General features: G+C 39.1%; 1 protein-coding gene across 1 annotated transcript in view; it reads right to left on the reverse strand.

The window, feature by feature from the left end:
- Positions 1–12968, reverse strand: part of LOC126188970 (uncharacterized) — a 296440-nt gene that overhangs the window by 220906 nt on the left and 62566 nt on the right. The window contains exon 3 of the mRNA XM_049930740.1: positions 4817–4938. Coding sequence (XP_049786697.1) covers positions 4817–4938 — 122 coding nt within the window. The remainder of the gene's footprint in view (positions 1–4816; positions 4939–12968) is intronic.

Below are 12968 nucleotides of genomic sequence, written 5' to 3' on the forward strand. Positions count from 1 at the left end.
CAATTGACAGACAACACAGAATCAGAATCAGCGTCATGTTCATGAACATCATGTATGCGGTCGGATTTACAAACGGAAGACACATGACCCTTCTTTTTGCAATTGTGACACACAGTCCAACGTTGGGGACAATCCTCGCGTGAATGTTTCGTAAAACACTGCGGACATGAAGGAAGATGCCGGGGATTTTGCTGCAGTTTCTTAGTGGGTTGTTTACGGCTAGGCCGAGGCTGCGTGTGGGAGCGTACCGCGGCCACGTCGGCCGGCGGGGACGCGCTGCACGCGTCGTCAACAGCGCACAGAGGTTGTTATTTCCCCCGACGTCACCCCATGCTTCTATTTGCGCCCCAGCGGCACGAGAAATTTCAAAAGACTGTGCAATGGAGAGAACTTCATCTAGAGTCGGATTCGCCAACTGAAGGGCACGTTGCCGAACTTCTTTGTCGGGTGCCGACCGGATAATAGCATCCCGTACAATGGAATCGGCATAGGATTCTTTGTGAACGTCAGTAACAAATTGACACTTTCGACTGAGGCCGTGAAGTTCAGCAGCCCAAGCGCGATAGGACTGATTTGGTTGTTTTTGACAACGATAAAAGGCAACACGAGAGGCTACCACATGCGTTTGCTTTTGAAAATAGGCAGACAGAAGGGAGCACATTTCAGCAAAGGACAAAGATGCAGGATCCTTCAAAGGAGCCAATTGCGACAACAACCGATACATTTGAGGTGAAATCCAGGAAAGGAATAGAGACTTACATGGTTGTTCGTCCGTGACATGAAATGCCAAGAAGTGCTGTCGAAGACGTTTTTCATAATCAGACCAGTCTTCCGCCGTCTCGTCGTAAGGTGGAAAAGGAGGTACAGCCAACGACAAGAAACGCCCCGCATTTGATGCCGCGGCGAAATCGCGAATCGCCGCTGTTAGAAGCGTTTGCTGTTCAAGGAGATTTTGCAAGAGCTGCTCGATAGTAGCCATGGAACCCTGTGAGTGAACGGTGAAAAGGAAAAATCCACTACCTCGTCGCCAATTGTTAAATCTTCAAATTTAACACATATTTCGGACAACACAACAACACGTATAAGTCACTGAGTAAGTTGACCTGTGTACAAGTCGGCATTCGATTAAACACTGAGTCTCAGTCTAGCGGCCTGCTCGGTTGGCCACTTAGGTGGCGCAGCTGCTGCATGGCTGGCAGACAGCGCCGCACGTAGAGGACATGCGTAATTGCGCGGCGGCACTTTGAATAATTGGCGAGTCACAACAGTTTATTATACAACATGTACACTATGCAACAAATTTAATAATTTTTCATCATTGTTTATGTTCACCGATGTAAAAATAAACAAATAAATAAATAAATAAATGATGTTCCATTTCCTACTTCACCCACTTAGCGGTCAATTTTCTTTTCCTTTTGCTTTCTGAAGTGTCCTCTGGTCTTCATCAGGGTTCAATACTAAATTTCATAAAAACTGGTTTAGTGGTTTAGTTGTGAAAAGGTAGCAAACAGACTTTCAGATTTAAAATATTATTCAATGTTTGCACAAATAGCAGTACTTCACTCTAGGAGGGAGATCAGTTATTTCTATAATTAGTATCCATAATATAAGAACTGCTGAAGCGTCTTAACAAATCTCTGTTTGCAATGCAAATTTTGTCAGACATAGGGGATATAAAAATGAAAAAGCTGGCATACTATGCTTACTTTCATTCCATACTGTCATATGGGATTATTTTTTGGGGTAATTCATCAAGCCAAGCTAAAGTTTTCCGGGCACAAAAATGTGCAGTAGGAGTTATATGTAGTGTGAACTCAAGAACATCCTGCAGAAGCCTGTTTAGGGAACTAGGGATACTAACTACTGCTTCCCAATATATTTATTCCTTAATGAAATTTGTCATTAAAAATATATCACTTTTTCAAACCAACAGCTCAATTCATGGAATCAATACTAGAAATAAGAATAATCTTCACAAGGATTTAAAGTCACTTACTCTTGTACAGAAAGGTGTGCATTATTCAGGAACACACATTTTCAATAACTTACCAGCAGCCATAAAAAGCTTAACAACCAATGAAATCCAGTTTAAGTGAAGCCTAAAGGATTTAATGGTGACCAACTCCTTCTACTCCATTGATGAATTTCTCAGTAGAACCAACTGATTTGTGAGTGTGCAATATAACTTCAGCACAATTTCAGTGCAATAATGTATTCATTGAAAATTAGTGTGTGTGTGTGTGTGTGTGTGTGTGTGTGTGTGTGTGTGTAAGTATAATCTAACTTCTGCACCATTTCAGTGCAGTAATGTGTTCATTGTAAGTATTATAGTAGTTGTATTACATGTTTATTACCTTATAAATAAATAAAAACCTTTTTTATTTTAAATTCAGTGCATTAGTATTTGTAAAATGACTCTTTCATATAGTGTTCATTAAAAAATGACGATCAATCCACTTGGGACCTGTGGAATGGTACTTTAGCTTATTTGTTTTAGTTGTAAATATTTGTCATGTATTGTTTTTCTGACATGTTCCACATCCTGGAGGACCTCCTCACTATGGATCAATTGGAATGAAAGTAAATCAAATCTGATATAGCATTTTTAGTGCTAAGTGTTGTACTTCAATGATGAATCTACTTTCAGATATGGACCTGACTGTAGTTATGACATAACATTGGTTGATGGAGATACTGGGTACTTCAAGACACCTACAGCACAGTAGTTCTAATTAGGTGGTGCAAAAGCCGTCACCTACACAGACAGAAACTGGAATACAAGCAATAAGTAGCTCCTAAGGTCTGTATATTTAAGAGACCACTGGATTCAAACAGAGCATTAAGTCAGCTGCTAATTGAGCCTACATCAATGTTCTCCAAACACCGGAAGGACACACCAATATTACAAGTGGGATGGCTTGATATGTCTAGCAAATGATACGTTTCCTTGATGGCGAACTCCAACAGTGGTTTGAGTACAACCAAGAGGAGCTCCATAGTTGGAATAATTCCAGGCTGAACTGAAGAAAACATTTGGTGACAATCAACAATGAAATGTGCTCTCATTACCAGCAATTCATAAAGTACTTATGTACCAAGGCATGTCCCTTGCAAGAACTACTGCAGCAAAACTACAAACATTTTGCCACCATAATATGAACATCTCACTTATCTTTCCATTGTACAGAGAGTATTCAATTGCAACACCTCATTCTGTATTCCTCCCACTTTAAATTTACTTCACAGAAATCTTTCAGCATGTTCTTTCTATTCGCATGTATTGTGCCAATGACATCATATTCTTTCTATTCGCATGTATTGTGCCAATGACATTTGTTTTATAATTTCTTAACAGTCACAAACAGATTTGGTGAGGAATACGAATTATCTAGGTATAAAATGCATCCTCTGTGTAACATCAACAGTGATAGCTCTTTGACAACACTTTCAGAGTTGCTATTATCACAATTTATCGTATCATAGTCTGTACATATTTTAAAGCCGTAGCAATAACTTGAATCTGACTGAAATAATTTATAAAATTTAATACTGAATAGTGCCCTTTTTGATGGATTGAAAAGTTTGTAAGATGGGCGTCCCTTAAATTTCATAAGTGGATCATCAATAGTAATGTCCTGTTTCATTGTATACACTTTTACTTGGTCGTGGGTTTTATTTTGCTTAATTTGTCTGTATTCGCATCAGATCATTATGTGCAAAGTGTAAACATATTTTCAGCAACATTGTTTTTCTAAATATGGCTTTTATACAACAGCCCTCTTTGACCAGTTTAGCTCAATTCTTGCCCCCCCCCCCCCCCCCCCCATACCTGTGTCATTATTATGGGACAACACAAAATATCTTTTAATTTCATTACATTCTACAGGAAACCAACTGTTGTTGATCTGTCGTAGTCTGCGTGGACTTGTTTGTATTTGTTCAGTGTACTAAACCAATCTTGGGCTACAATATTCACCCTGCACATGTTATAAACTATTGTACTACAGCTACCTACGTACTTCTCTTTTATTTACTCCTACTTGGAATAAGGTTGCCTCCTGTAACCCATGAGACATTGTGTAATTCCAGATTTCTGGAATATTTTGTATTGCTTTCCAAATCCAGGGCTCCAGTAGTTGATCTTCATCAGCAATATCATCCTCAACAACTAAGCACGTGAGTTTTTGTTGTACAGGAGATCTGTCACTTCTGTCACTATCAATGGGAGATTATGCTAACTGTGTTCATTACAAAATCTATGTTTTGATAACATTTTATGAGGATATATTTGTAACATTTAATGACATATTTTAACATGAGTAAGAATAACACGTAACTGAGTTTGACACAAAACGATAATAAGAATCTTATCAGGAGCCTAGCCTGTGCTGCATATGGAGCACATCACAAGTTGTGACTGTTGTACCATGGCCCAAGCCCATGTAGTTTATATTTTGCCCTACTGACATACTGTGGGTCAGGCTCATGAAGTTCACACTTCGTCCAACCAATGTACTGTGGACCAGGCTCATGAGAATCACATTTGGCCCGAATACTGGATCACAAGTCTCAAACGTGACTGTGCGCGCGTGCGCACACACACACACACACACACACACACACACACACACACACACACAAATTTACAAACAAGGAAGTCATATGAAACAAGATGCACAATTTTTTTTTTACAAACTTGGTTTTTTCCTACATGTACACTGTGTGCAAAAGGTTGAATTTAGTTTTGCTTAATCAAGTATCCAAACGAAACTCTTGCTCTGTCACAAAAGAGAGCTTAGTTACCCTTAAATACCTGACATGAAAGTGCCCAAAGCTGACTCTTCGTGATGGCCTCGCTGTTGCATCACCTTTAACTTCCTGAGATGTAAACTGCAGCTCCTTCAGAGGGGTCCGTAGTTTAGGAGGTTTCAAAATCTACAAAAAATCAAGTAAATTTTAATACCGGTTTTACAACTGCATGTGCAGTTGAAAGAGTAGTCAGAACATTTTTTATGTCATTATGCCAAAGTCTGTCACAATCTAGATAGGAACTATCATGAACCATGTGGAATGTGGAGTGGTGAAATATACTTAGAATGAAGATTCTTTTCCTTCGAGGCAAATTAAGACAGGGTATACTGTAATGTAGAGTGAGTAAAAAAAAAACACATTTATGCTAGCTTTGCATTTATAAATTCTCTCCTTGCGTTGATCTACAGATAGAATTGTTAGAATTCCCTCAAGCAATACTGTACTATGGGATAATCTTCTGAGGCAATTCAACTAAGGTTAAAGAAAGTATTTATTCTACAGAAGCATTCAATAATTATGTTCTGTAAAGTTGATTACCAAACATCTTGCAAAAGCATCTTCAGTATACTTGGTACTCTTAAACTCACTTGCTCCCTAATGTTACCAGTGATTAATAACAAAAGCGAATTCTGAAGAAAACTAAAGTTCACAACTGCAATACTTAAAAAAATAAAATAATTCATCGTTGTTGTTGTTGTGGTCTTCAGTCCTGAGACTGGTTTGATGCAGCTCTCCATGCTACTCCATCCTGTGCAAGCCCCTTCATCTTCCAGTACCTATTGCAACCCACATCCTTCTGAATCTGTTTAGTGTATTCATCTCTTGGTCTCCCTCTACGACTCCTACCCTCCACGTTGCCCTACAATACTATATTGGCGATCCCCTGATGCCTCAGAACATGTCCCACCAACCGATCCCTTCTTCCAGTCAAGCCGCGCAACAAACTTCTCCTCTCCCCATCCTATTCAATGCTTCCTCATTAGTTACGTGATCTACCCATCTAATCTTCAGCATTCCTCTGTAGCACCACATTTCGAAAGCTTCTATTCTCTTCTTGTCCAAACTAGTTATCGTCCATGTTTCAGTTCCATACATGGCTACGCTCCATACAAATACTTTCAGAAACAACTTCCTGACACACAAATCCATACTCGATGTTAACAAACCTCTCTTCTTCAGAAACACCCCCACTGCTGTTGCCAGTCCACATTTGACATCCTCTCTACTTCGACCATCATCAGTTATTTTGCTCCCCAAATAGCAAAACTCCTTTACTACTTTAAGTGTCTCACTTCCTAATCCAACTCCCTCAGCATCACCTGACTTAATTCGACCACACTCCATTATCCTTGTTTGCTTTTGTTGACGTTCATCTTATACCCTCCCTTCACGACACTGTCCATTCTGTTCAACTGCCATTCCAAGTCCTTTGCTGTCTCTGAGAGAACTACAATGTCATCGGTGAACCTCAAAGTTTTCATTTCTTCTCCATGGATTCCAGTACCTACTCCGAATTTTTCTTTTGTTTCCTTCACTGCTTGCTCAATATACAGATTGAATAACATCGGGGAGAGGCTACAACCCTGTCTCACTCCCTTCCCAACCACTGCTTCCCTTTCATCTCCCTCGACTCTTATAACTGCCATCTGCTTTCTGTACAAATTGTAAATGGCCTTTCGCTCCCTATATTTTACCCCTGCCACCTTCAGAATTTGAAAGAGAGTATTCCAGTCAACATTGTCAAAAGCTTTCTCTAAGTCTACAAATGCTAGAAACATAGGTTTGCCTTTCCTCAATCTTTCTTCTAAGATAAGTCGTAGGGACAGTATTGCCTCATGTGTTCCAACATTTCTACGGAATCCAAACTGATCTTCCCCGAGGTCGGCTTCTACCAGTTTTTCCATTCTCCTGTAAAGAATTTGCGTTAGTACCTTGCTTCCGCGACTCATTAAACTGACTGTTTGGTAATTTTCACATCTGTCAGCACCTGCCTTCCTTGGGATTGGAATCATTATATTCGTCTTGAAGTATACACAATGTATCCTTCTCAAAGGTTCAGAATGGCGTTTTATGTTGTGATGCAAACATATTGAGGGTGATGACAGGAAACTGTAAACCCTCAGATACTCAAAACAAATGTAAAAGAGTATCTTATTAGCTATTGTCTCTATAATTTAGAACATTTTGATTTGAGGGTGTAAAAACCTGTTAAAACTAATGTTCATATTAAAATGGTAGTTTACTTTTCCTGTGTATCGACAACCACAGTGGCCTTTTTGAAGTTGCATAAAAGCTTATTAAAACAACAGCTGAGTAGAGAGTGATGTAGCTATTTTTAAGGTTATCAATGACAAAGGACTCTTTAAGGTACATTGAACCAGATGGATAATGTCTTGGAAAGAGGTTGTCAGACAGAAATAAGTACAAATAAAACAAAGGTAACAATGTGTAGTCGAATTACGTCAGGCGATACTGAGACAATTCCATTACAAAATGAGGTGCTTAAAGTAGACTAGTTTTGGATTTTTTTGGTAGCAAAATAACCCACGATGACACAAGTAGAGAGGACATAAAACATAGAGTGGTATTAACAAGAAAAGCTTTCCAAAAGGGATAGATGTAAGAGATGAATACTATTCTAATCTAGGTGATAAATATCATGAACCTGAAGAGTAAAGAAGTATTTTCTGAAAGTATTTGTTTGGAATGTGACCTTAATGAAACTATTTATAAGGGGGATTAAAGGAACAAACCATGAAGTCATCAGTTCCTCGTTTGCAGAGGAAGTCCACAAAGGACAGTGTCACTAACCTGAAGTAAACAGTGTTCAAGTTTGCTACCATGGTTCACAATAAATAGTAAGGCAAGGAAGTCCAGATCATTGACAGTGCTAAGTACACAACATTTACAGGAAATGAATATGAGGAATATAAGCAAACTTGTTTGTATGTCACAGACAGATAGGGGCTCCTCAGGGCTCATCTATAGTAAGAGGGAAGTCCCTCTCCCTTCCCCACCAAACCCCTTCCTCTCATCCCACACCACATCCTCAACTGACAACAGGTAGGTGTAAAACAATGACATAATAAACAAGACACCTCAGATTAGACAAAGGGAAGCTCAAAGTGAGTAAAATGGTGTAAAAACCTAAGTGTGTAGTAAATATCAGAAAAGTATGTGAAAGACAATAAAAAGCAAGGTGAAAAAGGGAACTAACACATATGCAAGTGCTACCGACTTGATCACTGAGATTCAAAATGCGGCAGAACATGGCCCACCCACAATCACCCCCTCTGGCCTTAGTATTGGTAACAACATTTAAGCTTGGAATAAAGGTTATTCTCTCTGAGACAGTGCAAATCCTGCCTGATTGTCATTTCACCACCAGCCAGCACTGACAATAATGAGTACCTAAGACCCAATGTTTACTGCAATGCAGTTAACTGACTGAGGATGCAGTATGACAGATCAAAATGAGTAACAGATAACAAACTCTATTGGGTGGTGAGGACAGCATTGGTCAATAGCCTGCAGTCTAATGCAGTCACTGAATATCAAAAATTGGTTATCAATTTTTTCTTGAGGAAGTGGAGGGCTCTAAAATTTATCATCAATTCTGCTGCAAAGACAGTGCAAGGTAAAGAGAGACATTCCTGAACTTCAACACACATGAAATTGTGTCCTGTAATTTCTATATCTTCAGACTTCAGCGAAAATGACTTCACTACCTTGACACTGAGAGAAAAGTATGCCGAAAAACAATGTTTACAGACTGTTCCTAGCGGAGCTGGGATGATCAACTGTCAAGTTTCAGCTACATCATCTACTTCTTGAAGGTAAAAGAGGCGTTTTCACAAAAGCTACTTTCTTCACAATTAGTAACACTTGAAAAAAATTGTCATGTTTGGCAAGCCATTGTGTCTGAACTAGTAGAGCTAGGATCTTGCAGCTCATCACCTTGCAAAATAGATAAATGAGGTTCGGAAAGCATTGCCCATGGAACGTGTCTTCAAACAAGCTGAAAAAATATGTTGTCAGAAAACTAGTGAATTGTAAACTTTGCTATAAGGGTGATCTCTCAAGTTATCAGAACACAAAATTTGTCTATTTTTAACACCATGTGTCTTAAAATGGGCACTCCTGATTCTATAATTCTTAATATTACTGCATTTGAGTCTCTTCATTTTGATGCCTTTCCAGCTAAGACGCAAAAAATGTTCTAATATTTGTAAATAAAAAAATAATTATATTGATCCTTGTGTTGGATGTACCTCTACCAACAACATTATTACACTGTGATGTATTGTGGATACCAAGTGTGAACCTGCTGCACCTAGCTGCACACCAGATTGGATGTAATTCACAGAATTATGAAAATCCAGCTCCAGGTCCATTTCTGTTTCATAAGCAACATTCATTTCTTTCAAACTACCCACTAGCAAGTACTGTTGCTTCTGGGATTTTGGTCAGATGTTGAGCAGAGCGAAAACAACACTCCCTATAAATTACACAACGGGTTTTTGCCCCAATTTTCATTGCCAAACAAAGAATGAAAAATTACCAACTGGGATAAAATTCACCAGAGTGAGATCTAGTTTTGCATTATAACTAGTGATTCAAGGGAAAATTTATGTATTCCATAAAAAGCTGTGGCTAGGTATGTAGAAGAGTCAAAAAGTTCATCTCTTCAAGAACTAGCTATTTTGTGCATAAAAAGTTACATTGGTGTGATATTTAACCGTCAAATAGCCTTCCTATTAATGAAGAACTAAATTTAGGACATTTCGAGAATATAAAACACTGCAAAACTTTTCTGGGAAGAGACAAAAACATTGGTTTAATATTTTGTGAAATGATTTGTCAAAATGTGAGAAACGGAAGAGTTTAGATGCGCATTTAAATGATACTCAAAATCATGTACAGTAAATGAGATGCGTTAAATATTTCTATAATCTGTTTTATTTCTCACTTCTATACAAATCATATGACCTATTATTTCAAAAATATTTGTTATTCTCATTATCGTGTGGAAACAGTCTTTTTTGCCTGAAAAACAAAAAAAAACTAAATTGCTCTATGTTTTCTAGGTGCTTCTGTCAATGCATGCCAGAGTTCCTTTTGCCATTTTCAACTTCTTCCTGCTTCTGCTATTCATTTTGAAATACAATATTCTTCCATAGTCTGTTCAACACATTCATTGCCATGAACCTGCTGTTAGCCACAGCAGAGGCTTTGCTGCTGAAATTTTTTAAAAATTCAAGCTGACGCATCTATCACTTTTCATAATGTTTTTTTTTCCCCTTTAGGACCAATTTGCGAAATACCTGTGATGATAATCGATCTGCTGATAAGCTTGTATTTGTATCTACAGAAATATTGGTCTAATCAGCTTCACGTGTCTGACAATGAATTAATGTCTGTGGAGTCTTCTTGGTTGAAAAGTCTTTTCTGTAGGATGGGCAGTTTTGAACTAATTTTACATCAGATCTCGTCACACATTTTAGCTAAGCACCCATTTCCAGCTCAACTAAGTGCAGACATTTTCATATTGTCTAATTGTTTTTGCCATAAGGATTACAATATGATCTTTGTAAAAAATTAATATCCTATGTAAGAGAGAGATTTATGATGGAAGTACATTTGAACTTCTTAATGGAAGCATAACCCATTTCATCACATAAGCAATTAATGTTCTTCAACAGAAAATTTTTCTGCAGCTTTTATGCCATTATAGACACTCTACAAGTTAAACAGCATACAGTACGGTAACATTTTCAAAACTTTCATCTCTGTATCAAAAATTCACACCAATAAAATACAAGGCAGTAAACTGTCTTGGAATACTGAACGCACTGCTCAGTATAATTCAACAGAACAATGAAATAAAGACTGATTTGATGCAACTCTCCAAGTTAGCTTCGCTTCTGCATAACTACTGCAACCCACCCACCCTGATTTGAGCCTGCTTACTGTAGTCAACTCTTGATCTCCCTTGACATTTTTTTATTCCCACTCTGCTTTTCTTCTGACACACACACACACACACACACACACACACACACACACACACACACACACACACACTCTTCTGTCCACTATGACACTGACAATTCCTTGATGTCTCAGGATTTGTCTGTCATTTGATCCCTTCTTTTAATCAAGTTGAGACATTATTCTCTTTTCTCCCCAATTCAGTTACCTGCCTTCCCACTTCTTATCTGATCTATGTATGTTTAATGTCCAGCATTCTCCTGTAACCTCACATTCAAACGCTATTTTTGGTTGTCTGAACTGTTTTGCCATCTCTTATTGACTTATAATGTTGCTAGCAAATCTAAAAATTTTAATTTATTCTAAGTGAACTGAACTTTTTGATTAGTTTATTCATGTGTTCAACCATTTTTACTGGTTATACAAATTACTGAAAGAAATTTTACAGTGTTTCATATAGTGTATGACCATTAACATCTACTTCTAGTGCAAACAGTTCATTATTGCTTTTTTGAAATGACATAATATGAGTCCCTGCGAGATTAAGACTTAAACCATTACTTCTGAATCAGTTGTGGCTATATTTGGTTATAATACGTGCTGTCTCTTCTAAGGTTGAACGTGGACTTATGCTTGGATGATTCTGTTAGCATAAAACAGCCGTTCAAGTCACTGCTGATGTAGTGTGCTGCATTCTCAGCAGCCAGGTGGAGTGTTTGTGGATACCCATAGCTTGGTGGTGACTAGTCAATAAGGGTGGACAGCTGGTTAGTTGTTACGTCTATATACACACATTAAAAAAAAAGTTTTGCATCTCCTCAGTTCTGGAACCTGTACAGAAAATTGGAATAGAGATCAACATAAACATCATTTCCGCCCTTTTTATTGTTCATGAAAACCACACATTGCATGTTGTACCACAATGTAGCGAGACCTCTGTACACACCGGTACCTCTAATACCTAGTAGCACATTCTCTTGCATTGCTGCATGCCTGTATTCATCCTGGCATGCTATCCACAAGTTCATCAAGGCACTGTTGGTCCAGATTGTCCCACTCCTCAATGGTGATTTGGCGTAGATCCCTCAGAGTGGTTGGTGGATCATGTCGTCCGTAAACAGACCTTCTCAATCTATCCCAAGCATGTTCAATAGGGTTCATGTATAGAGAACCTGCTGGTCACTCTAGTCGAGTGATGTCATTATCGTGAAGGAAGTAATTCACAAGATGTGCACAATGTGTGTATGAACTGTCCGTCCATGAAGACAAACGCCTCACCAATATGACGTTCAGCCTGACCGGGTTGCTTCCAAACATGTCTCAGACGATTGTCTGGTTGAAAGCATATGTAACACTCATAGGTGAAGAGAACATTATGCCAATCCTGAGCGGTCCATTTGGCACGTTGTTGGGCCTGTCTGTACTGCGCTGCATGGTGTCGTGGTTGCAGAGATGGACCTCGCCATGGACGTCGGGAGTGAAGCTGCATATCATACAACCTACTGTGCACAGTTTGAGTTGTAACACGACGTCCTGTGGCTTCACGAAAAGCATTATTCAACATGATGGCATTGCTGTCGAGGTTCCTCAGAGCCATATTCCGTAGGTAGCGGTCATCCACTGCACTAGAAGCCCTTGGGTAGCCTGAGCGAGGCATGTCATCGACAGTTCCTGTCTCTCTGTATCTTATCCATGTCCAAACAACATCGCTTTGGTTCACTCCAAGACGCCTGGGCACTTCCCTTGTTGAGAGCCCTTCCTAGCACAAAGTAACAATGGGGACAGATCAAACCGCAGTATTGAACGTCTAGGCATGGTTGAACTACAGACAAGACAAGCCATGTATCTTCTTCCTGGTGGAACGACTGGAGCTGATCGGCTGTCAGACGCCCTCCATCTAATAGGCGTTGCTCATGCATGGGTGGGTTTAGTGACATCTCTGAACGGTCAAAGGGACTGTGTCTGTGATACAATACCCACAGTCAACGGCTATCTTGAGGAGTTATGGGAACCGGGGTGATGGAAAACTTTTTTTGATGTGTGTAGAATGTTGCACAGTATTTGTGCTGCTGCTGGCAGATGACACAACTGTTTCCCATGTGGCCCTAGTTCTGAACAAATAGGCATTGCCCTAAAAAGGACTCCAGTTGGTGATAGTATGT

This window comes from Schistocerca cancellata, chromosome 5 (genome assembly GCF_023864275.1).
Source record: "Schistocerca cancellata isolate TAMUIC-IGC-003103 chromosome 5, iqSchCanc2.1, whole genome shotgun sequence".
Classification (NCBI taxonomy): domain Eukaryota; kingdom Metazoa; phylum Arthropoda; class Insecta; order Orthoptera; family Acrididae; genus Schistocerca; species Schistocerca cancellata.